General features: G+C 43.7%; 2 protein-coding genes across 2 annotated transcripts in view; both read right to left on the bottom strand.

Moving 5' to 3' along the window:
- Nucleotides 1–27,286, bottom strand: part of LOC109417806 (dnaJ homolog subfamily C member 22) — a 263,856-nt gene that overhangs the window by 218,838 nt on the left and 17,732 nt on the right. The window lies entirely within an intron of this gene.
- On the bottom strand, nt 11–26,006 carry LOC109417615 (serine/threonine-protein kinase Nek8). Its single transcript, XM_029869625.2, has 7 exons — nt 25,226–26,006; nt 24,591–25,167; nt 1,318–1,435; nt 628–1,255; nt 422–562; nt 137–240; nt 11–77 (listed from the first exon to the last, which is right to left on the bottom strand). Exons 1-7 carry the CDS (start codon nt 25,949–25,951, stop codon nt 11–13), a joined length of 2,361 nt encoding a protein of 786 aa, XP_029725485.2. The 5' UTR covers nt 25,952–26,006.

Raw genomic sequence — 27,286 nt, 5'->3', positions numbered from 1 at the left:
TCTACTAAAATCAGAACACTATATCTACCAGTTTCACAAAGCTTCCTTTATCCTGCTGTTGTTTAGATGAATAGAGACTGCAAAAATATACATATTTTTAGAGAACGTTAGAAACAAAATAGAACCTAATACTCACGCCAATATATCGATGGGATCCAAGAAAGTTTCGTATTTGTAAACCGATGTTAGAAAGTTTGTAAATGCTGCTGTGCTGTTTCCAATCGATGAACTTTCAGGTACCTGTGAATAAAACTCATTTTTGCAATCTTTTAAAGAACAGATAGTGGGAACACGTCAAGATCTGTTTACGTTTGCCATTGTTGGTTGAGGTCAAATCATTATTGTTTTTACAGTAAAAGTGATTCTTGATCAGCCAATGTCCAACGAAAACAGAAAAAAACTATGTATTGTTGTCTTTTACCCTATTAGGATGATTGTTGTTTGAAGTGTTCTCCAAAGATGCGTTTATGTCAGTTTCCGGAATACCTAATCTCGTGCCCCAAAATAAAACGCAATTGTCGTCCGAGGTTGCCACCACATATGTTGAAAGACATTTTATTTTCTGAAAATTAATTGTTAAAAACTGTTTACATCCAAAATTTAAAAAAAAAACACACACACAATTACCGTAATAAAGCGCGATAGTAAATTCTTCACCACCGTTGGCTCGGATTTTTCCTCTGTGTGACCCAAACCTCGCTGGCCGTTGTTGTTCTCCCCAGTCGTGATTACATAGTTCCCCTCGATCAAATACGTCCCGAAACTTTCGGCAACACTCACACTCAAAATCTTCTTCTCGACGAACGTCACCTTTTGCAAAGCAGTCATCTGGGTAACCTTCATCCCAAATCCAAGTCGATTATACCTGTTGCTTCCACAGCAGTAGCATGAACCGCTTTCAGTCAAAATCACCGTGCAATCCGGTCCACAGTAGATCTCCCGGATATCCTGAATCATCTGCGAAACGATCAACCGCCGAGGTTCAGCACTGGCCAACATCTGCTTTCCCAGTCCCAGCGCACCATCATTGCTCGATCCCCAAGTGTACAAATGGCCTCGATCGGAAAGGGCAACCACATGGTGCGCACCGCAGGCCACCTGGCTGATACGAATGTTGTTCAACTTTTGAACAATCTTTGGAACCAGCAGCGAGATCTGATTGCCATGACCGAGACATCCGGAGGAATTGTCACCGCAGCTCAAGACAACACCCAGGTTGGTCCAGAATACTGTGAAACCGGTTCCCGTAGCAGCTCTGGATCGAGGAAAAACTCAAATACTAAAGATATCGCTAAGAAGCTCCTAGAGATGGCTTACCCGACTACGTTGTACCGCTGTATTGCATCCACTCTGGTTGGATAGTGACGCCACGTTTCCAGAGCATTGTGGCCTAGTTGGCCCTTGTTGCCTTCGCCCCACGTAAATACGGAACCATCTGTAACAAAAAATACTCACACTTTACACCTTTACACCAACGGGGTTCATTTTTATTTTGAACTTCTATTAACCCTAAGGGCGTCCGAAAATTGACTGCTGAAAACTCCTGTTTGCTGTTTTGTAATATTGTACTGCGTTTCAGTTCACTCCGTTCCATGAGCTGAATGACGATTGTACCATTTTCAGTTTGAACGATGTGCAGATTAGTTAAAATAAAAATAAAATTGAAAGTGTTACTTAAAAAAAAAAGCGTTTAAATTGAATGCTGTCAACTCAACGGGAGTAGCCGGTAATGGGTACAAAACAAGTTTCTTTATTCCCTTCATTGAATTTGATTTTATCTAACTCATTTAGCATTCTGATTTTCTTTTCCGTACTGGTTTGTTATGCCACTGAAATAAATTGCAAAATGAAAACTTGTTACATGATTTTCATTATGTAACTCATCTGAGTCGGCAGCGTAAAGGTTGCCTAAGTGATGGATTGTGGATGATGAACTTGAACAATTCCCACGTAACCAAAAGTTCCGCTACCCATGACAAATGAACTTTCAAGTTCCACGAAGTTCAGATAATTTTCGGAATGGAACTTTCTGGCTAAGATGTGGGTAAAATGAACAGGGTGGTGTTTTACAGCATTTAGGCTATTTTTGCATATTGTAACGATTGGGTTCTATGCAACAACATAAATGATTGTACTTCTTCTGATATTGGGCTTAAACATTAGCTAAACCACTTTAAAATGAGGAAAATAGCGAATATCATGCAAACAATATGGTCTGATGTAAAATTGAACTAATCGTAATTAAGGACAATTCGTCCATTATTAGCAAATTTCTACATATGTGATACCATATTCTAATGATTTACTCCTAAAACAAAATATTTAGTGAAGAAAAAAATAGTTATTTTTCTAATAAAATTTTAGAAAAAACTTTAAAACAAACAGAGCTGTTGGTGATAGCCACAATTGTATAGATTTTAGAATAACAAATTGACCAAACAGCCCTGTTTTTTTCTCTCATTCCCGTAATTAAACTTTCATGAGAGAGAGCGCACGAGTGACCGACGATGAATCGGTTTCCACCGTAGAATAGCAAAACTTGTAAATAGTAGATCAGTAAGAAAATACACATTGAACTGGACAGAACTACGTTCGATTTCTGTTCCGTTGGTCGGTCGATGACATCATCCGAAGTAGAGGGTCTTGTTTCCCGGACTGAAAAAAATCCCGGGATTCGGGATTTTTAATTTTTAAATCCCGGGATTTCCCGGGATCCCGGGATAAATCCAAATATTCCAAAAACCAAGAAAAATTGTATGAAATGCGTTTCCAAACATATTTTTTGATTTTTTTTTATTTATTCGAATTTGCGAAAAAGATGAAATTTCACAAAAAAAAAACAAATAGCCCCATTTTAACCATGTAAGACATGAAAAAGTTCTGGATGGAATTCCTACTGAAGTTGTCGTCGATTTTTTAACTTATTTCAAACTATATTTTTATTCCTAGAGGAACTAATTAACAAAGATTTCTGGGGAAATTATTTCATTGATCCAAGTGTTTTCTCCATATGTTATTTCTGGGATTTAATTTGAGATTTTTTCTGCCGGAGAGATGGAAAACTTTGGATTGATTTGAAAAGTTGCTTGCTTAAAAAATTCTTAAAATAAATTTATTCGATATACCTTTAAAATAATTTCTTCAAAGAATCTTTTAAAACTTCTTACAAAATTTCTTCAATGAAATTCATAAGAAATGTCTTTCCACCTTCAGACGTTTCTTTTTTTTTGACTTTGACAAATTTATCACGAAGTTCCACTGGTCTTGTTTTCGATATATTTAGAAAAAATACAATCTTTGTGGACTTCGTGGCCGAGCGGTTAGCGGCGTCAGTCGTTTGGGTGTCTAGTAAGCCTCGGAATGTGGGTTCGTTTCCCTCTCCAATCGGGGAAAACTTTTCGTCAAACGGAAAATTCTCCACTGGGCCACTGAGTGTTTTATGTGTTGTCCGTTGTCTAATTTTAGTAATGTTCAGTCTGTGCGGCCTCTGGCCGAAGACGGTGTAATTGTCTTTTTTCTTTTGGCAATCTCCAGATGTTCCTTGTTGTTTTCGAAAGAAATTATTACTTTCTTTTTATTATAATTTTATAAAATTACATCACTACTGGAACAGGCAGTGTATTTCAGATATTATTTTATCGACCATTTAAACCATTTTTGCAATCGTATGCCTGCTTGATGTTGGTAAAGCAGAAGCGCATTGAGGATGTTTACTCAAATTTTCTAGATGAAAGCCTCCCAAAACTCTGTGATTTATGTGAGCGACTTTTCGCCACAATTCTGTTAAAACTTCTCATTTCACGTAATTATCAATACATTTTTTTAACTGGATTTCTTTAAAATCCTCTGAAAATGTAGTACTCTAGAAATCTAGTATCTTTCAGCATCAGATTTACTTGAGAAGTCTGTCAAAAATGGCTACAGGTATTTCAGATATCTTAAATAAAAATTGCAGAAGTTCCACTTGGAAATATTTGACATGCTCAGTGGAAAACGTCTACAAATTCTGCAACTATAAATTTTGCAAGAAAAATTGCATATATCCTTCGAATCCTCATTATGATATTCTACCAAATCAGTTGCATATTCACAAGGATTCCCATAAAAAAATTGATTTTCTTAGAAAAAGATGGCCGCTGGACCAGCCCTGTGATGAAAAAACCTTGGATAAAACGTCTTGTGTGAATTGTTATGTTTCAATACAATACACTTTTGCCAGTTTTCTAATTTCGGGAAATCCCGGGAATTTAAGAAAAATATCCCGGGATTCGGGATTTTTCAGATCCCGGGATTTCCCGGGATTTTTGTCCCGGGAAATCCCGGGCAAGACCCTCTAATCCGAAGTTCATTACCCCCGGCGCGTGTAATAAACGGTCTTGGTTGTACTATCGCGAGTGATCGAATTTTCGGTGCTAGTACCAACTAGCGAAGTAAGACCTTCGAGATTCGGTAAGGCGAGTATCGCCAACATTTGGTCCTTCGAGCCGGATTCGAAGGCAATTACAAACCGAAAAGTGCTTCTCCCCGCCGCGGTAGTGCAGTGCATTGAAACAATCAAACCGACCAACCGCGCGCGCAGGTCATTGTCGGTGGCTGCCTTTCAGTTAGGCAATTTTCGATTGCTTTTGTGCGAACGGACATACGGTGCGAGTGCGCTGGGAGGTATCACAAAGGCGTGTGAACCTCGGTGGACAGTGTGCAGAAGAAATAATTTCAATCAGTGCTCGATCGTGTGTGACTATTTCGCGCGTGGGGATAGTACCAAGGCGGGTAGGGGCAAGTGGGGCAATATGCCATTTTTCAGACTCTCGTCGTTTTCAATGACAAATACCCTCATTTCGTAGGCATTCAAAGTGGTAACAGCAACTAGACAAAATTTGCTTGATATTTCAGCAAAAAATTTCACAAAACTAGTGCATTTTCATCGATTTTTAGCCTTTTGAAAAACTGGTTCGTAAAACGGAAGTGGTGCAAAAAGGCCGCCTGCCATGGGGTAAGATGCCACTTCATGAAAACATTCAAAAATCACGTCCAACATTTTTCGGGCATTCCCTGCTCCTTTTTTCCCCTCTGTCTACTTTTATCGTATACTCAATACATGGAGCGACACCCCCCTTCCCGCGGAATGATGATCGTCATATTTGAATGACCCCTAACGTGGATAGCGTAGACATCAACAACCATGCGTCTCCATGTGTGTCTCAATCTCCTTGGAAACACATGGCTGGTAATAAAATCACCAAAAAACCTTAATTGCAAGCACGAAAAACCGGAAGTTGGCAATTTTCATTGGGTAATCAAAAGATTTTCCGTGGGTTTGGCGGCTTAGCTTCTAGAAGAATGTTTGATGCAAACATATCTTGACACCATTCACCTATAGTAATGATCAAGTCCCTTTCCGGAATGATTTTATGAGTTGGGCCATTTTACCCCATCTTGGCATTTTGGGCTTTGTTCCCCTACTATTCGGCAGCCGTGGGAGACAGTGACGTGATACCGTATTCGTACACGGTGATACAAATTCGCAAATACGATTTTGCGACGGTAATTTGGGTGAACGGTAGTGACTACCCAAGTAACCACAAGCATTATAACATTGCACGAATTAGACTGAATATCAACTTTTGCAATGCGAAATGCAGTAATTCCACACTTGTCATGCAATAATCCTTTAGATTGGCATTATCAGTGTGATGATGCATTGCATTTTTCTTTACATTCGGGTTTATTAAAAGGTGATATAAGATAATTCAATAATTCAACACTGCAAAAACTGAATAAATGCAATGTACAAACTAGCAAAGTTTGCTCTAACAATACAATTATAAAAGCTTGACTCTAATGGTAAACAAATGAAATCAAGAAGATTGAACAACTTTACGATCAACTCTAGCGGTCTTCAACATTTCTGGTTCGACTACCGACCAAGTGATTCCCCGTTTGAGCCACCGATCGACAGCAAAACCTATTTAGAGATGAACTTTTCTGTTTTCTGTAGGCTGCTATCACATGCCAATAACGATGGAAATCACAATTAGCATATGAGCAGTGTGCGAAGGGTGTTTTAATCGAAGTTTTAATTTTCTTATGTTGATTGAATATCTTCTAAAATGTATTATGTATTTATCAGTAATTTATCGGAATGAGGTAATTTACTGTATTCTATTACATATGACATAGTCGTTTTACCCTCTACTACAATGATTGGGACAGAAGAACAGGTTCCTTTTAGTGAATCAAATATCTGTTGTTATCACTGCAGCAGAAACGGTCCAAGGCGCCAGCGCGTATGGAACTCATCTAGCGGTCTTCAACACTTCTGGTTCGACTCCCGACCTGACGACAAAAAAATAATGGTTAAACATTCATGTGCGGGGGCATCAGTACCGTCGATAACGAAACCGGTGCTAAAAATAGATTTTTGTTTTGGTTTTTCGTGTTGCACGCATCAAGCATGTGCAATGCAAATGTACAGCACATGCATTTATATTACTTTAGCAATGGCTGTCAGCGTGCTGCAAAATGTGGCACTAATTTGATTTTAGTGGGGCCCTTTTCGACTTTAATATTGCTTCAATGAGGTGTATAAAGTTATGCTGCATTATATTCATAATTTTAATTATCAATATATAGCAAAATTGATGCACTTATATACGGCTTCGTGGTTACTTGGGTATTCGTTCAAGTGCTTCGATCGCGGGTGTGCAAAAGCAAACTTTCGAAGTACTTTCTACCGTCGGCAAACGTTTCGCGAGTGATTAGCGTGAAGAACAATTTCGCGCTTGGGAGTGCACTAAGGCGAGTGTTACTCTGTGGTGAAGAAGAAGATCGGACTTTGTCCTGGCCATTTCTGTGAACTGTCCGTGGCCATTGTGCAAGGTGATTCACACTATATCACCGTCATCGCCATCTTCAACGATTGGAAACGTGACTCAGCACCATCAACCTCCTGCCATTGGATCCATTTGGCACAATTCCATCGAGCCTTTGGATAGCATCCGCCCCAAGGATTGCTCCCGGTGAGTCCGTTCTAATTATTTTGCATGTGGCTAGCAGTAGCCGTGGTTTTAACGTAAGAAAGTGGGTAGCTTTTCTATTTGCTATTGTGGCTTGGTGGTAAGACGGCCGCGAATCGAGTGGGAAGCCGTTCGCGCCCTCGATTTGCGATACCGCGTAGAAGTGGGTTCGTTCGCGACGGGAAGGAGAGATCGATTCGATTAAAAACGATCCACTTCCGTCGAATTTAACGTCGCGAAAGGGTTCGACACCGCGACGGGAAGGAGCAAATCGTTCGATTGTGTTCAACCCTCGCCGGTTCGGTCTCGCGTAGAAACGGTCAGTTGCGCGCCGGGAAGGATTTGTCGTTCGATTTCAACTACCGTTTCCGTTCGTTTCGTTCGCGATGCCCAGCAAAGAGGAGAAGCTATTGGCCGACAGCCTATCGCGCCGCAAATGCCTGATCAAATTGCTGGATGCACTGGAGCGATTTATTCGCGACTACGATCATGCTCGCGACAGCTGTCAATTGTGTGTACGTGTGGAATCGCTGGACAAGCTGAACGAAGATTACGCAGAGTGTCAGAGTGTCATCGAAAGACTTGACGAAGAGGAGGAATTGGACGAGCACATCGACGAACGGGTGGAATTCGAGCAACGGTTCTGCAGAGCAAAGGGATTCCTGCTCTCGAAGCGCGTGGCTGACGCAAACCAGTCAGCGCTCAACAATTCAATGCAAGCTGCGCAACATCATCAGCCGCATTTCCACCTCCGCCTACCCAAAATCGAGATGCCGAAGTTTAACGGCGATTTCTCGCGCTGGATCTCATTTCGGGATACTTTTACTTCGATGGTCCACGTGAACGGAGACATCCCAGCTGTAGCCAAGCTTCAGTATCTTCTTCAATCCCTCGAAGGTAGTGCCAAGAAACCCTTCGAATCAGTGGACATCGAGGCTGACAACTACGCGACGACATGGGACGGAAAGGTACGACAACCGGAAGTACCTCAAGAAGCAGCTCTTCAGGGCTCTCTACGATCTGCCAGCAGTCAAGCAGGAGTGTGCAACGCGCATCCACGGCTTGGTCGACGATTACCAACGCCATGTTCGCGCCCTATCCAAGCTGGGCGAACCCGTGGACCATTGGGACTTGCCACTCATCCATCTGCTTTCCTACAAGCTGGATCAAGCGACACTTCGGGCCTGGGAGGAGAAAACCAGCCAGAAGGACGATGTGAAGTACGATGAACTGGTCGAATTTCTATACCAACGGGTACGGATTCTCCAGTCCGTAGGACCAGAAAGTCATCACTCTGCCTCGTCGAAGGTGGCCGGCAATCCGCAGAAGAGCTTCAAGCAGAAAGTGTCAGCCAACGCCGCAACAGCATCCCCTCCAAGCTATTCGTGTCCACTTTCCTGTTCGGACAGTCATTCGTTGCGAACATGTCCGGTGTTCCTTGGGAAAAGTGTCAGCCAGCGTCGTGAGCTGGTTTCCCAGAAGCGGCTGTGTTGGAACTGTCTCAGCTTCGGCCACCAATCCAAGAAGTGTGGTTCCAAATTCAGCTGTCGCACGTGTCGTGAGAAGCACCACTCGCTTCTGCACGATCCCGCTCCAGTACAAGTATCCGCTACTCCAGCCATCCAAACAAGCTTAGCCGAGCCAACCGTGTCATCGAAGCCCGCTCCATTGGTTCAACAACCGCGTCCATCCACTTCCCAATCTGTGGATGCTTCGGGTTCCCGTCAAGTCAGCATGGCAGTCCAAACTGCATGCACCATGACGATGCTGGAAATGGTCATTCTCAACATCGTCGATGATCACGGCAACACGCACAAGGCTCGAGCTCTCCTCGATTCGGCATCGATGTCGAATTTCATTTCGAAACCGCTGGCGAAGAATCTATACAGTCGCCGGTCTACAGTGGATGTGTCCGTCGCAGGCATCGGATCATCTACGCAGAAGATTAGTAGTGCCATTACTGCCACCATCGAGTCGGGAGATCGAACGATCTCGATGAAACTGCAGTTTTTGGTACTGAAGCAGCCGTCGTCAGATCTACCAACAATGCCGATTGACATCTCGGCGTGGAAATTGCCACACGTACAGCTAGCGGATCCGCAGTTCAGTGTTCCTGGAAGTGTTGACCTCGTCATCGGTAGTGAAACCTACTGGGAACTCCACACGGGACGGAAGATTTCTCTTGGTGAAGATCTTCCGTGGGTAGTCGAAACTCCATTTGGTTGGGCGGTCACTGGTCCCGCCTCGCGCTCGGCTACCTGCATTCCACGTTTCTGCTATCTCTCTACCGCTGATGATCGACTGGAATCCGCTCTACGCAAGTTCTGGGACATGGAAACAATTCCATCGGGTCCAGTTCGATCGTCCGAAGAGAATCGCTGTGAAGAGCTGTACGCTGCAACGACGACGCGCGATACGACAGGAAGGTACATCGTTCGCCTCCCGAGGACCGAAGATCCTGAAAAGGTTCTGGGAGAATCCAGATCAATCGCCGATCGACGCTTTTTGAGCCTGGAACGCCGTCTTGGAAGAGATCCTGCAACCAAGGACTCATACGATCGGTTCATGGACGAATATCTGCACCTTGGCCACATGAATAAGGTGTCAGAGCCTGATGATCGTATCCCACACTGCTACATTCCCCACCACGTCGTATTCAAGGAATCGAGCACGACCACGAAGGTCAGGGTAGTCTTCGACGCGTCATGCAAGACCTCGTCCGGCTACTCCTTGAACGACACGCTCCTGGTTGGACCGGTTGTCCAGCAGGACCTCTACTCCATCTACTTGAGGTTCCGGACGCGAATCATCGCTGTCGTAGCAGACGTGGAGAAGATGTACCGGCAAGTGTTGCACCACCCCGAGGATCGATCATTCCTCCGAATTCGCCATCGCACCAGTCCATCCGATCCCATCGAGACGTACGAGCTGCAAACCGTCACCTACGGCACCGCAAGCGCACCATATCTTGCAACGAAAACTCTCCAGCAGATCGCCAAGGATCAAGCGGAACTGTATCCCGCTGCCGTCGAACCTGTCGTCGAAGATTTCTACGTCGACGATTTTCTGTCTGGCGCACCGGACGTGGAATCTGCTGTAGTTCTCCGACAGCAAGTCACCGCTATGCTCGGATCCGCTGGATTCACCTTGAAGAAATGGGCCTCGAACGCTCAGGAAGTGCTGCAAGATGTTCCGCCGGAAGATCTGGCAATTCAACCGCTTCACGACGTGCAGGATGAGCAGGCAATCTCCACGCTCGGTCTGCTGTGGGATCCGAAGGCCGACAACCTTCGATTCAAAGTAGATCTACCACTCCCCGCTGCCATCCTAACCAAGCGCAAAGTGATGTCGTACATCGCTCAGATCTTCGACCCATTGGGCCTGCTAGGTCCAGTTATCGCGAAGGCAAAGCTCTTCATGCAGCGTCTGTGGGCGCTGAAGCAGGACAGTGTCTCCTGTGAGTGGGATTCTCCGCTGCCCGACAAACTTCAGCAGGAGTGGAAGCTGTTCCACACTACGCTATCCATCCTCTCCGAAGTTCGAGTTCCTCGTCTGGTTATTTCTCCCGACAGTGACAGTATTCAGCTCCATTTTTTCGCCGATGCATCCTCCGTTGCGTATGGAGCCTGTTGTTTTGTTCGCACGGAGTCGACGAACGGCATTCAAGTTCGCCTTCTGACGTCGAAGTCAAAGGTTGCTCCGCTGTCTACAGTATGCGGCAGGTAAAAATGCGAAAGTGTTTTTCAACTTCAAACCTCATTTTCGTCCATTTGACATTAACCAATCTATGTTTCAACGTTCCATGATCTATAATAGGCTAGTTTTCTGAAAAGTTAATTAAAAAAAATTCCCATTTTGGTCACTAAACTTTACAGGGCGACGCCTGAAGATGAAGACAACCAGAATTTTCAAACCGCAGAAAATCGCACAGGTCGCTAAATTTCGCAACTGATAAAACAAAAATTTTGATTTTCTCTACAATATCATCAAATATATATACTTATTTCATCTCGTATGTGAAACTACATGGCTCTGGATCAGTGTGGTCTGGTTGTTCATCGAATTTGAGCTAATTTTGTTACTGTTATAGTCATTTTGTTCAATGACCATTGGGCGCGCAGTTTATTGATATCCGCTTATTAGGCCAACATTATCACATGTTAAACATCAAATGTGTTCATTTTTATTTTTCAGTGCTAGAATATAGACATTGACTGATATACTGTCATGAAAAAATAGTCATATATATCCCATATTTAGCGTGTAATAATGCCTTGAACTTTTCGCATTTTTTCCTGCCGCACCCTGTACACACCACACTATCGCCAGGCTAGAACTTTGTGCCGCACTTTTGGCAACGCAGCTCTGCAAGAAGGTCGAAGCATCTCTGAAGATCACCCCTCCCGCCTATTTCTGGTCAGATTCCAGTACCGTGCTGCAGTGGCTGCGCGCTTCTCCAACTCGCTGGAAGACATTCGTCGCGAATCGGGTGTCTAAAATCCAGAACACCACGTGCATCGATCACTGGAGGCACATCGCTGGCTCCGAGAATCCTGCAGACGACATTTCTCGCGGACTCAACCCAGCAGACATCCTCAACTCGTCTCGCTGGTGGCAAGGGCCATCCTGGCTCACCCTGGCGCCGGACTGCTGGCCCAAGACCATCATCGATGAAGCAAACTCTCCCGCAGCGTCCGAGGAAGGACGCAAACTTCCAGTCGTGGCGATGACAGCCGCGCAAACTACTTTCTGTGGAGATTTGTTCTCCCGTTATTCCCGCTACGATAAGCTACGCCGAGTAGTAGCAGTCTGCAGTCGCTATCTGCACTGCTTGAAGGAGCGCGCACAGCTGCGCCGTTCCGGGTCGCACACCGCTACGCTAAGCGTTGGCAACCGACCGAAACCTCCACCTATTCCACCTCTCACCACCGCCGAGCTCCAACACGCTGAACACCTTCTCTGCCGCTTGGCACAGCACGAAACATTCGCTGAGGAGTTCTCGGATCTAGCAAACGGTGATCGTGTCGCCAAGTCATCAGCACTCAAGTGGCTGAAGCCCTTCATCGACGAAGACGGTACCCTCCGCGTTGGTGGTCGCCTGCGCAACGCCGCACTATCCATCGCAAACAAACACCCGATCGTTCTGTCCGCCAAACATCCGCTGTCTGCTCTGCTGGCTAGCAGTTTACACGTAAGTCTACTGCACGCAGGTCCACAACTCCTGCTAGCCACTCTGCGCCAGAAGTTCTGGATCCTTGGCGGCAGAAACCTCGTAAAGTCCGTCTTCCACCAATGCCACACTTGTTTCCGATCCAAGCCCACTCTAGTCCAGCAGAGCACAACCGATCTGCCGGTCTCGCGAGTTTCGCCGACGCGTCCGTTTTCCGTGTGCGGGGTCGACTACTGTGGACCGTTCTACACAAAATCAGCAGTTCGAAACCGTGGCCCTACCAAGGTTTACGTGGCCATTTTCGTCTGCTTTTCAACCAAGGCAGTCCACATAGAGCTAGTTAGCGACTTGACAACACCAGCGTTTCTAGCTGCTCTCCGCCGACTCGTCGCCCGCCGTGGAAGGATCGTCGAACTCCATTCCGACAATGCCACTACCTTCAAGGGTGCGTCGCATGCACTCAATAGAGTCTACCGCATGCTGAAGGTAGAAGCCGCCGATCGCCAGCAAATCTTCGATTGGTGCTCTGGGAACGAGATCACCTGGAAGTTTATTCCACCTAGAGCACCACATTTTGGAGGCCTCTGGGAGGCTGCGGTCAAGTCGGCAAAGACTCACCTGCTGAAGGTCATCGGCAACGTCAACTTAGTCTACGAGGATTTTCTAACATTGTTGGCGCAAGTCGAAATGTGCCTCAATTCTCGGCCGCTGACGCCTATTCCAGAGGATCCCGGCGATCTCGACGTCCTTACACCAGGACACTTCCTTGTTGGGAGTAACCTGCAAGCTGTTCCTGAACCGAACTGGAAGGAGACCGCTGACAATCGTTTGGACCACTGGGAGTTAACCCAGAAACACCTGCAGCAAATTTGGTCCCGCTGGTACCCAGAGTACCTGCAACAGCTGCAATCTCGTGCAACGAAAGGTTGCAAGCCGGCAGTCGCCATCGAGGTCGGCGCTATCGTCATCATCAAGGAGGACAACGTCCCGCCAGCAAACTGGCCGCTGGGAAAGATCACCAACCTCCATCCCGGAAAGGACGGTATCGTCCGTGTGGTAACCCTCAAGACAGCGACGTCCAACGGAGTAGTGCGACCTGTGGCGAAAATCGCGCTGCTCCCTTCTCCAAGAACAACATAACAGAAACCAGGTAGAGCAACCCCTAGTGGGAGAACTTGCTCGATGCGCACCTGTGTTTCTGCAAAGGTAATTGCAGATCCAATAATTTACATTACCCTCGTAAGATCTACCTGGTCTCTTTTTTTGTTCCCGGTCGACAATGATGAATTCCCACCGGTCGGCTGCATCCGAGGATCGGCCCAAATATCACGGATTCCCTGGATTTCCGTGCCAGCGTTGTGGCACCCACCGGCAACGTGAAGGCCCAGCCGTACATCGCAGGATGCAGAAACTGCATTAGTTGTAAATAGTTTTTTGAATTTGTTGAAACATTCTGTTTCAAGGTGGCCGGAATGTTGGTGATAGCCACAATTGTATAGATTTTAGAATAACAAATTGACCAAACAGCCCTGTTTTTTTCTCTCATTCCCGTAATTAAACTTTCATGAGAGAGAGCGCACGAGTGACCGACGATGAATCGGTTTCCACCGTAGAATAGCAAAACTTGTAAATAGTAGATCAGTAAGAAAATACACATTGAACTGGACAGAACTACGTTCGATTTCTGTTCCGTTGGTCGGTCGATGACATCATCCGAAGTTCATTACCCCCGGCGCGTGTAATAAACGGTCTTGGTTGTACTATCGCGAGTGATCGAATTTTCGGTGCTAGTACCAACTAGCGAAGTAAGACCTTCGAGATTCGGTAAGGCGAGTATCGCCAACAAGAGCTTAGGGGTAAAATGAACAGTTGGTTCAAACTTTATATAATTTTTACAAGATTTTGTTCAAACTCAATATACTGAAATCCCTAACGTATATCGTTACATGAATAGAGTAAAAAGTTAGGAAAACATATCTTACTTCAACAAAATAAGATTGTTATTAGAAAATCCGCCTGTTTTAGTACATTTTTTTTTAAATAACACTAGTTTACAGCATTTTTGAACTCGGTAAGCTGATGATCATTTTTGGTGTAGAATCATGCCCTGAGTTCGAAGACGCGAAAGAAAAAAATTACAGTAGAGTGGATTTTTTTTCGACTTTCCATACAAGGTTGATGATTCGAAATCGATTTTTGTTCTATTTTAAGCAAAGTCACTCACTTCAAAAATCTCATTCTCCGTAATCAATGCTCCGATTGAGCTGAAATTTCTACTGTAACTCGCCTACATATGATGTGACAAATTAACGTCGAGAAAGAATTTTTAAATTGTTTTTTTCTTATTGGAAAAAATACATTTCTTCAAAAAATTTTGGGAATTTTGCTAAAATTTAGGGAGATTGTCCCTAAAACTCGCCAATATCGTGAAATTCATCAATCTGACGCAAAACCTGTATTCAGATGATCGAATGGTATTGTATTCAGCTTTTAATTTATGGAAAAAGATTTAAAATTGGTTGAACAAAACGCACTATATTTGAATTTTAGTAAATTACATATTTTGAAAAGTTGTAAAGCTCGATATTGAGCTAAAACTCAAAAACTGTTCTACTTAAAATTTTTTGAAGGTCGGTTTCGAAATCAGCACTGAATTGTGCTTCAAAAATTTTGGTCGTTGTCAGAAGTTCACGACTTTCGTTTTATTTTGTAAACTAGTGTAATTCTTTCAATACATTGCAAACTTTATATAAGAAGTTTCAAAATCGTAGCACATACAATTTACATCAAAATTACTGACATGCAATTGAAATACCGAAATTACACGTTTAAATTAACTTTTAAATATGTGTTCATTTTACACCCATCGATTGTTCATTTTACCCTCACTGTTTTTCGCTACTCGGTTTTCTAGCGTTTTTTGAAATCGGAAAAAAAATAAGGAAAAGTTTAGTTTTGAGCGTTTTTTTTTTCTTATAGAATGTTTAGAACATAATACCATCTACGATATTACATGGTAAAAAAGAAACATTTTACAATATTTCCATTGAAAACGACGCTAAACGCTTAGGGTGTTCATTTTACCCCCATTTCCCCTAAGTCCCAGCAAGGCTCATTGTTGAAAGCTTACTTGAAAGCTGACTAAGATGCTTAAACCTTACTTGAATCAACATTCTATTGACAGCTATAGGTTTGTACACTTGTGCAGTAGTGCAGTCAACTTCAGCATATCAAACATCAACAACAGCGCAGCGGTACGACAGCAGGACATCATGCTGGAAGTCCCGGTTCAAATCTACACAGGAGTGTCACATGTACAGTAAGATTGTTCAAGTTGCACTTAATACAAGCAAAATCAACACAGACTGTGTAGGGTATCTGAAACGTACATTTTTGTTCATTTGAAAAAGCTCCATCAGAAGCTGCTTAGATGTCTATCAAGCTTCCTTATGCGAACTTTCAAGTTCCTAAAATTACTTAAAAATGGAGCTGCTTTAGAAGGTTCTGATTCTGATAAATTGCCTAACTCATAAAGTACCCTCTTATTTGAACTTTTGGTTATGTTGGGGTAGGTTCGTGATTTCCGGTGGAAATTCACAGGTGGAAAATCGGATTCCGGCTGTAGAGTAGCTCTATGCAACGCGGGTGGTGGTACGATAGGACAATGAGCAACTTCACGTTCCACAAAACTCACGCAGTTTCGACTAACTGCCACTAGGAGGTTTCTTCTTCATTTATGGAAAATTCTGGCACTTCACGGAATACTTCATTGACTCGCAAACTTAAATAGGGTACAATTTTTGAATACTCTATTTCTTGGGAGTGCAATTTGGACTTATTTTATTTTATAACTTTATAGTTTAATGAAACCTAACTGCCTACTACTACTTACAACTATTTAACTCATGCTACTCATTTCTAGCACTACCATCTAGCACTCAATTGTGGTACTAGATTGGAGGTGGGTTCGGCGCGAAACTATAATAAACTATTGGGAACTAGTTGGGAACGAACAGGTTACTTGGGTTGAACATCTCCTACAGAAATACAGTGAGTGCTATTCGAAACGACATTTTTATCGATTCAAACTTTCAAATAATAACACCCAGTTTCATTGCGTGTAGAAAATCACATCTAAATAATTTTTAAAAATATGTTACGTTCACATAAAAATCCTGAATTTCTTGTCAACGATCGGAAAATACAATGTTGTTATTCGATTGTTTGAAATTTCGAGCGATTTCTTTTCATATTTTTTCGACAATTCCTCTGTTACTGCAGACAATTTATATAAGTACCGTCATGCGGGGTGTCATTGGGCAATAGTGGGATGATATTGGGCCACTATTCCGCACATTTAGAGTACGACGGGAATGCATTTTGTGTGCAAAACTACTGGAATACATTATTCTAAGATGCTTGGCATCCACCGTCAAAATCTCTGACTTATATTGAATCCGTAGGATCAATGGACCAATGTTACCCTTTAGGCCCAATGTCACCCCTAACGACGGTATGTATAAAAATGCAGTGGCATACGTGGGCTATTAAGGGATGTGTGTCATCAGTAATCTCACGCTCCTCAATTCATCCTATTCGAAAACAAGCGATAACGGCATACCCATTCCGATTTGCTATGTTTCGTGGTAAGACAAAGTATTCTTTAAATAAAAACCCTAATTAATCCACCTAGCGGTGATGGCGCCTTTCTCGTGCCTTCGAAACCCCATTTCAACAAAACTCAAGTGACATGTTGATGAACATCATACTTTCACGCGTTTAACAAAAATCCATTTCATGGCACCAGATATGATTCGGTTAACTGCCGCTATCTTGTATTTTGAGCCGCTATTTTGGATTTAATTCCGCAATTTTGGATATTCTGGTCTCCATTTTTGGACTCTAGACTTCTTCCCCATACCAAATATACCTTTAGAGCTTGACAATCCATTAAACAACCGCCATCTTGAACTTGGAGCCGCCATCTTGGATTTTAGACCTCCATCATGGATATTTTGGTCGTAATTTTTGGACTCCGGACCGGACATCTGCTTCATATCAAATATAATTAATATTTCATGATTTTGGAGCCTGTGACAGCCGCTATCTGGAATTTTGTGACACCATATTGGATATTCTGGTCACCATTTTTGAATTCCAGACATCTTCCCTTTGCCAAATATTCCCAAATTGTATGGTTCTAGGGCCTAAAACACCATTAAACAGCCGTCATCTTGAAATTTCTGGTCGCCATGTTTGGACTTCGGACATCTTCCCCACACCATATATACCCATATTGCATGGCTTTAGAGCCCAAAATACCATTAAAAAGCCGCCATCTTGATTTTTTTTTATTCTTCAACCACTTAACCTAATTTACAGCTATTTTATCCGCTAGGGCACTACGTGAGCGATTCAAATTGGCGGCTGCACTTACACTTTGTACAGCGCCCAAATGTATTCTAGTTTATTTCCACTAATTCTTATTCGAACTGGTAAGCCTTCACTCTGCTGTCACTTTTCTACCCTGTCCATGGTAGCACGATGATGAGCACGAAGATTTTGATTTGTGGCTCTTGTTCCTTTTCCAGTCCGATTGGGGGTCCATTATGGGTTGCCGTTAGCCGATATCCAAGTTTCCGGGTCCGTTAGAGCATATGCTCAGAAGAGGGTCAGGTGTCAGCCGCTCTTGGGGGGAAGAGCAACTGACGAAAAATTGCAAGTGCCGGGGCTGGGATCGAACCCATGACCATCCACTTATGAAGTGAACGTGCAGCCACTACGCTACGGGTCGTGGCTTATTTAGCAATTTTTGTGGAAATCATTTCCACTATTTTTATTTGAAGATTCCTTCGACATTTTTTTTTTTGAGATTGTTTTCAGGAATTTCTTCGAAAAAATATTCGAAAAATATCGACAATTGCTTTGGAAATTCTCTGGGCACTCCTTTAGCTAAATACTGCAAAAATTGCTACAGCAATGTCTTCGAGGATTCCTTCAGGAATGGATCAATAAAGCAAACTTTTCTAGCAGCAGTGCTGCTGATAAAACAAAACAAAAAGTCGTTCGTAGGATCACTAATCGGTAATAAATCAATAACTTTTCCACAAGCATCCAATCGCCTTGCGGTCTTTGAAGAAAAGTTTCATAAATGATTAATCTACAAGAGGCGTTGGTCGATTTGAATTAAGGTGACAAGAGATGACCTCTGCCATTTTTTACCTGAAAGTGTAACTTTTCCCATAGTAAATCCTATGAAAACTTTGAACCGCTTGCGCTAAATTATAGTTTAACCGATTGCGCTGAAATTTTGCACAGTTCATATGGGACCTAAATGGGATCTAAAAATTCGACTGGAGCGAGAATTTATTTTTTCCATATAAGCGTGTCCCATGCTAATAAACATACAATCGAATATTTGTATCGTTATCTATCTATCTATCTTCTTCTTCTATATCTATCTATATATATAAAAATGAGTTTGTAGCTTCTTTGAGGCAACAAAACTCACGAACGGCCGAACCGATCAGCATGACCCTTGCACGTTACGATTCGTATTCGTTGTGGCTGTGTTTATAAGTACAAAAAGTTACGAAAATCAGCTAGAAAAGTAACAAAATTGAAAAAGTACTGATTTTCCATGAACAGGGAAGGAAATCAACACGATCGAAATGAAATCAATCTAGAGTGCGGTGACGTTATGCGCTCAACAGTTGTCAAACCACCACAGCTTGGCAAGACAACGTTTGCCGGGACAGCTCTGCATTAACATGTCTAAAGGGTCTAACTCGTTTTGTAAACAAACATTGTTTCTGTCGCTGTAGGGTCTATCTCGATCCACCCACGCATCTGGGGGCCGTTATCGGAAAGATCTATCTTCGCTCTTTCTGATAACGGCCCCCAGATGCGTGGGTGGATCGAGATGAGCCCTACAGCGACAGAAACAATGTTCGTTTACAAAACGAATTAGACCCTTTAGACATGTTAATGCAGAGCTAGTATATTATAAATGACCGTTTCACCTAAATAAAAGATTGATGGTCCCTATTTTCAGGCTATCTATATAGCAATATCACGCTGCTCATAATGTGAAAGGTAGCACAGAACCATCTTAAAACACATTTTTTTTATTGAAATCATGTGTGATATACTATGCTACAGTATTGGTATAAAGTAGTTTTCTAAATAACCCTGGAATTTGAAATGCAGCTTTGTTATAGATAAAATGTCCACAGTAGCCCCCATTCGGTTCCATATGATATGTGTCCGATTGGTGTATGAACAACTTTTTGCCTTTCTCGTACACTAAGTGTACTGGAAAGGCTATATGTTCACTCCAAAAATGACTTTTTGATAGAAGGCCCGGAGGGTCGAGTCACATATACCAATCAACTCAGCTCGACGAATTGAGGTGATGTCTGTGTTTTTTTTTTCCTTCTAAACCATAGGGGGATAATCTGCTCAACAGACACCCTAACAGAAGGTTAGGGTAGTGTAGGTCTGACAGGCCGTCTTCTACAACAAAAGTAAAATCCAGGACTACTCTCTCCTCGTACCCACTAAACCATTCCTATGGTCGCCAAACCCTACGTTTCTCCGGAACCACCAAGAAGGTATTGCTTCAGAGAGGGGCTAGTGCACATCGCACCCACAAGGTTAGCTGCGTAGCCTGCAGCAACGAACATCGATGACTCGCTTTGGAGAGTCCATCACGGTAGCATGCTGGCGCTTAGCCAGTTTCCCGAGTGGTCCTCGCCAAGGTTGCGATCATTCATTTGCAAAGATTTACATTCATTTGCTATTATCTCAGTTCAGTAGCATGCTATCGAAAAACAATGTATGGATGAATTTAACCTTGTAGTTTTATCTGAAAGTTTGCCGAATAACATTGGGGTCGTACACGCATACCAAAGTCGTGAGCGAGCTGTGAAGGCAACTCTCCACGCGGTGAATGTAAATTACATTCACGCTGTGGAAAGTTGCCTTCACAGCTCGCTCACGACTTTGGTATGCGTGTACGACCCCAATGTTATTCGGCAAACTTTCAGATAAAACTACAAGGTTAAATTCATCCATACATTGTTTTTCGATAACATGCTTCTGAAATGAGATAATAGCAAATGAATGTAAATCTTTGCAAATGAATGGTCGCAACCTTGGTCCTCGCCACTCCCTTTGTCCTCGGAAGGCGGGCAGGGTCAACCCCGCCCGCGCCCTACTGCTGAGCGGACATCAAGAACTGATGCCCACATGCAACCCGATCTGACCTGCCCGCAAAGGAAGGGTATCACTACCCTTCAGGCCCTATCAGATGCATCCGTAGGTTGCAGACAGCAGGATCTCACCTACCCCGACCCTTGCCGGGGACCCCTTTCCAACCGCGGGCTCAGATCCAACCCAGTAGACTGACGCCACGGCAGCACCGCTACCGGGACTTCCTCTCCGCGGCCACTTAATCGCTGTAAGGGTCGATCTCGACCGCAGGGCACCGGTATGACCTACGAAGCCGACTCCGAACCCCTGGACCACCTCTTGTACTGAATCTGGACTAGCCACTCTCCGAGTCCACGCGCCACCTCCTCTGTAGTTCCCAGACGATATGTGTGATAGCCGTTGAAACGGCGTTCCAGCCAATTGACCATAGAGGCCATCCTGGCAGTCCTGCGTATGCCTCTTGTGCCGCGCATTTCGAAGCCCTCCATGTCCTCACTGATAAGAATGCTGATAGGCACCATACCAGTAATGACGCAGAGAGCGTCGTGTGACACGGTACGGTACGTGCTCGCAACCCTCAGGCACATAAGCCTGTAAGTACTTTCCAGCTTCCGTCGGTAGCATTTAGTACTTAGCGCGATGCCCCACGCCGGGCCGCCATACCTAAGTATGGACGTAGCAACACTAGCCAGAAGCTTGCGCTTACTGGCGTACACCGCAGAGCTATTGGACATCATCCGGGACAGTGCCGCAATAGCTGTGGAGGCTCTTTTACAGGCATAATCGACGTGGCTACCGAAGGTAAGCTTATCGTTGATCATCACGCCCAGGTGTTTGACGGAGCACTTTGACAGGATAGTACACTCTCCTACACTGATCTCCGTCTGCTGCTCCGACTTCAGGTTGTTAACAACCGTCACCTCTGTATTGTGATGAGCCAGCTCCAGTTTCCTGGATCGCATCCACGCCTCCACAACCTTGATCGAGTGGTTGGTAGTCAACTTTACCTCCTCGATCGTTTCACCGTAGACTTCGAGCGTAATGTCGTCGGCAAATCCGACAATCACCACTCCCACTGGATACTCTAACCTCAACATCTCGTCGTACATGACATTCCATAACACCGGACCCAGGATGGAACCTTGCGGGACTCCTGAGGTTATGTGAAAGCACTTCCGACCCACCTCCGTGTCGTAGACTAGTACATGTCTGTGTGTGTGTATGTGTGTGTATGTGTGTGTGTGTATGTATGTGTGTATGTGTGTATGTGTACAAAAAAACTCACATCACTTTTTGGCAGTAAACCTCAACCGATTCTAATGACCAACGGTTCATTCGACGCGTAATCTGATCCCATTGTATCCTATTGAAAATGGTTCGGATCGGTCCAGCCGTTCCGGAGTTATGGCCATTTAGGTGTTCCGGACCAGTACCCTTGGAAGGGGCCATACATAAAAATGGATCAAACACATACATGCGACACATAAAACTGTGGCATTTTGGATAACCTGATGAATAGTTAGCAAGAAAACAGTCTCAGACCATATCTGGACCGGTAGTGTTCCGGAACCGGTTCCGGGTGTCCCGCCGAAAGTGGCCAAATATGAAAGTGAACCAAAGCCATGCATGCGACACATCAAATTGCGGCAATTTCGACAACATGGTAAACAATTCGCAAGAAAACGGTCTCAGACCATATCTGAACCGGTTATGATCCGGAACCGGTTCCGGGTGTCCCGCCGGAAGTGGCCAAATATAAAAGTGAACCAAAGCCATGCATGCGACACATCAAATTGCCGTAATTTCGATAACCTGATGAACAGTTAGCAAGAAAACAGTCTCAGACCATATCTGAGCCGGTTGGGTTCCGGAACCGATTCCGGATGTCCCACCGGAAGTGTCCAAATAAAAAAGTGAACCAAATCCATGCATGCGACATCTCAAAGCGCGACTTTTTGGATAACCCAATGAAAGGTTGGCATAAAAAAACTCAGATCATATCTGAACCGGTAGTGTTTCGGAACCGGTTCAGGACGCCCCGCTGGAAGTGGTCAAATGTAAAAGTGATCCAAACCCATGCATGCGACACATCAAACTTGCGGCAATTTTGATAACCTGATGAACAGTTAGCAAGAAAACAGTCTCAGGCCATATCTGAACCAGTAGTTTCCGGAACCGGTTCCGGGTGTCTTGTCGGAAGTGTCCAATTATTAAAGTGAACCAAATCCATGCATTAGGCATATCAAAGCGCGGCTTTTTTGATAATGAAAGGTTGGCATAAAAAAAGACTCAGACCATATCTGAACCAGTAGTGTTACGGAACCGATTGCGGGAGTTCTGCCGGAAGTGGCCGTATATAAAATTTGACAAAACTTTTGCATGCGGCACATAAAATCACGGCTTTTCCGACACCTTGATGACCGGTTATCAAGGAAGAATGCTACGACCACATTATGGACTGTCAGTGGTTCCGAAACTAGTTCCGGGTTTCCCTCCGAAAGCGGGTAAATGTAAAATTGTACCCAACCCATGCATGCGACACAGCAAAGCGCGGCTTTTTTGATAACCTAATAAACGTTTGCAAGCAAATAGGCTCAGACTATTTAAGAGACTATAGGAAATGGACGCAAGCCATATCAGTGTGTTACGGAACTGATTCCGGGCGTCCCGCCAGAAATGGACAAATGTAAAGGAGAACCAATACATGCGACATATCAATGACTTATTCAGTAACATGATAAGCGGTTAGCCAACAAATAGTCTCAGACCATATTTGGGAGAACTGGTAGTGTTCCAGAACTGCCGACGAGACGAGTAACCCACTGGAAGTGGTAAAATATAGAAGGGAACTAAACCATAGCGGCGTTTTTGATAATCTGATGAACGATCAACAAGAAAATTGTCTCAGGCCACATCTAGAACATGTAATAATATTTCAGAATTGGTTGCGGGTGTTCCATCGGAAGTGATTTAATAGAAGTAAACCAAAATCATGCATGCATTAGCTGACCAAACTGTTCATGCATTAGCTGACGCTCACCCCGTAGTGCATGGAATGGAGTCATAATGACCCCAATACACGACTTGGGTTAAGGTGGTCAAGCAGCCAACTGAGAGGTCTGTTATTTTTTAGCTCTGTTTTGCTGTTGAACATTACATCGGAATATGTACCATCAATAAGTTTCCCAAATCGATGGTGGCTTTGTTAAAATTGTTGCTTTTCTATATAAAGTGTTTTCAGGATTCAGGAACATTTTGGCTAACGTCGATGGAAAGTTCATAAGTACAAATTCGACGAGAAAGGCACTATCACCACTAGGTGGATTAATCTGGTTTTTGTTTATTGATGCATTTAGTTCAAATTTTGCATACATCTTACATACATACTCACGATTATTGTGTATAAAAATTGTAAAAAACAAATCTCTACTCTGGGAGTTATAATGTCATGAAAAACCATGAAAAAGTGTAAAAAGAAGCCCCACACGACGGTATCTTAAAAACTAGTTGAACGATTTGGGGCTGTTCATAAACTACGTAGACCAAATTTTGGCCATCTCAGACCCCAAACCCCCCCCCCCCCCCTCGTATACTGTCGTCCATACAAAAAAATTGAAATTTGTATGGAGCGTAGACTTTCACCAAACACCCCCCCCCCCTCCACCACAAAAAGTGAACGTGGTTTATGATTGGTCCCTTTTCAAACTATTTTTTTTTACATGTTCGTATTTCAAATCTCGAGGTACTTTAACGAAAATAAAAACAAATTCCATGGAAAAAATCCATGTTGAACGAAGAAGTCGTTGTTTTTGGTGTACAAAGTTTATACAAAGTATTTTTAAGTCAACTTTGCATTTATTTTTGAAAAGTTCCAGCTCCTCTAGATTTGAAATACGAACAAATTTAAAAAAATGCAAATTGGTCAACTAGTTAGAAATTGTGATCACCGTAACGGCACTTTTTATGAACACCATTTTGAAATAATCTCGTTTAAAGTTTCGCGCGTTGGCTTGTCCACATGGAAGGTGCGCGCTACAATGGGCTGTAACTTTAGTTCTAGTGTTCCAATTTCCAATCTATATGAAATTCTGAATGTGTATTGTCAAGCTAGTATACTTTCAGATTATCCAATAAAAAACGATTTTTTTATCCCCGCTAGGTATGTAAAATAGAAACAATGTTAGTCTCACCATACATAACGGCTACGAAGTGTGTCCCATTGGTAGCGATTTGCCGGATTTTTCCAGCCGGCGGCAGTTGAAGTGGAGTCAAACTGGTCGAACTTCCGAATGATTTGAGCTGATACAGTACTGACCGCTCTACCAAAGGCAAATTGCTGGTGGTAGCCGTGGACGCTTCCATGTAATCTCGTGTAGCTGTTCCCATCATCAGGGGAGCCGTAGTTGACGACGAATTGGTTTGATCTTTTGCTCCTGACATCGTCGAACTTTTGCTTGGACAATCGATTGCAACGTATTTGAAGCCATCGTTTTTACCTAAATTGCGGTAAATGAGTGGGATCCAATACTGGAGGATCTCGGCGGCGGATGGTCTATCCGCGGGATTTATTTGAAGCATTAGGTTTAGAACGTGCTTCAGCGTGTCCGAATAGCCTTCCGGTAGCGGAACATACTTCGCTGTCATAATCTTTGAAACCAGTTCCGAAAGATTCGAAGCAGTGAAGGCTTTTTTGAAGCAGGCCATCTCGCCCACAATGCAGCCCAGGGCCCAGATGTCGCTCTTTTCGTCGTACTCTTTACCTTCACACTGTGGAGAAGAATGGTTAAAGTTCTTACCGTTATTTAGCTTCGGTTTGATTACATACCATCTCCGGACTGAAGTAATACGGAGTGCCCAATACCGTTTGAGCATGGATTCTTGTGCTCATGATCTTCGAAATGCCAAAATCACCGATCTTCACGATCCCTCGCTTGTTCAGAAATACATTAGCGGTCTTCAAATCTCGATGCAAGATATTCTGCGAGTGCATGTAGTTGATTGCACTCGAAATCTGCTCGAAAATATTCAATATGAATCGCTCCGGTAGACGCTCACCGTGACTTTTCTCGATTAATATCTGAGCCAGAGTTCCCTTATCTGCAAACTCCATCTCTATGAACAGGTAATCCCCCCGCACAAAGCTTCCCAAATAGGCGATAATGTTCGGATGATGCAACTTGGAGAACACTTCCACCTCATTCATAGCCAAATCCCGCTCGGATTTGGTCAGATCGGATAGGTTGATTTGCTTCATGACCACCACTTGGCCGTCGACTTGTCGTTCGTACAGTACGGCAACTCCAAACGAACCTTGCCCTACCGTTCGTATTCGACGGTATCCGGTAAGTTCTATTTCGGTTTCGCTTTCATTGCCACTATCCTTCGGAGTGTCCGAGTTGTGGAGGGAGCTCTCATCGAGGGATTTTTGTACTGTTACAGTCAAATCCTTAAATCGGGACAAAGTAGATAAATCCGATGAAGATGATTTGCTTGTTTTCGGATTGGTAGCGTTGACAGTGAATCTGTTATTGGGTTGTTGTGAGTGCTGCATAGTTAAAGAATATTTCTTAATTCAAAAGAAACTTGAAGAGGCACAATCAAGTTACTATTCTATAACACTGAAGAATTTTGATGAATCCAGTGTTTTGGACAGACCATTTCCATAGTGCTTGTGTGACCAACTGACACGCATGCGTCTGCACTTGGCGGGAAAATATGGAACCACCTGTGGGTAATTAGGGCATGGATAAAAAGACACAGGTTATTTTATGTACTTTTGATTTATGCCCCTTTTTCATGCCCTGCATAAAAAGAGGGAGAGCAACTCCGAACCAATATTGTGCAAAAGATAATGTAATAATGACAGTAACCATGGTAACGGGGACCAGAGGAAGTTTATACGAGAAGCGAGGTTGCAGGAGCGTTTCAAAGAGCCCCAAGGGATTTCAGCGATGTATTGGGAGATCTCAGGGGCATTTCAAGGAGGTCCCAGGGGGATTTAGGTACTAGAAGGTCGCATGAGTGTTAAAAGGGATTTCAGGGTCCTCTCAGGGGCATTCAAGGGGGTCTTAATGGAGTCTCAGGGGGTCTCAAAGGTTCCCATGGTCTCCAAGGGGTCCCTGTGACACTTCATTGGGTCTCAGGACGTATCAGGGGATCCGAAGGGACTCCAGGGGATACCCGGATGCATTAGAGGTGTTTCAAGGAGTCTTCAGTGAATCTCCGCGGAGTTTCAGTGGCTCCTAGGGAGGTTTCAGGCAGTGAACCGTCATGACTGATGCTGATGCATCGTCACACATGCAACATTCGATGCATGAATGTTATTTGCCTTGAACAGGGATGGGCATGGGATCATTATTTTGCATTTGCAAAGCATCAATAATTAAGTCGACAGAAGACAACAAACGCAACTCTCCACGGCGTGAATGTAATTTAAATTCACGGCGTGGAGAGTTGCTTTCACAGCTCGCTCACGGCTTTGGAATGCGTGTGCGACCCTAATGTTATTCGGCAAACTTTTAGCTAAAACTACAAGGTTAAATTCATCCAAACATTGTGTTTTGCTTGGTTTTTTGATAGCATGCTTCTAAACTGAGATAGTAGCAAATGAATGTAACTCTTTGCTAATGAATTATCCCATCCCTGGCCTTGAATACAGCATATGACATCATGATTACAAATCAAGACGATGGGAGTAACCGAATGCGGTTCACCAGATAGAGGTAGGCAAAAGCATAGCGCAACTAACTGTTATAATTTTAAAACTAGGTATCCAGGAAAAGAACTTTAAAAAGTATAGGACAATTTAGCGTAAAGCTTCTTGCATCATACGAGGGACGGTGCAAGTTTATGTGAGTTTTTCTAAAAAAGAATTTTCGGTTTTAAT

This window comes from Aedes albopictus, chromosome 2, assembly GCF_035046485.1.
Source record: "Aedes albopictus strain Foshan chromosome 2, AalbF5, whole genome shotgun sequence".
In the NCBI taxonomy this organism is placed as follows: domain Eukaryota; kingdom Metazoa; phylum Arthropoda; class Insecta; order Diptera; family Culicidae; genus Aedes; species Aedes albopictus.
Note: the sequence above shows the minus strand (reverse complement) of the source record. Positions and strands in the feature narration are given on the sequence as shown.

Coding starts and splice junctions, on each gene's coding strand:
- LOC109417615 (XM_029869625.2), bottom strand. CDS start 25,951: ATGCAGCACTCACAACAACCCAATAACAGATTCACTGTCAACGCTACC. Junction 241..421: donor ACAACAATCATCCTAATAGG/GTAAAAGACAAC, acceptor TTTTATTCACAG/GTACCTGAAAGTTCATCGAT. Junction 78..136: donor GATCCCATCGATATATTGGC/GTGAGTATTAGG, acceptor ATATTTTTGCAG/TCTCTATTCATCTAAACAAC.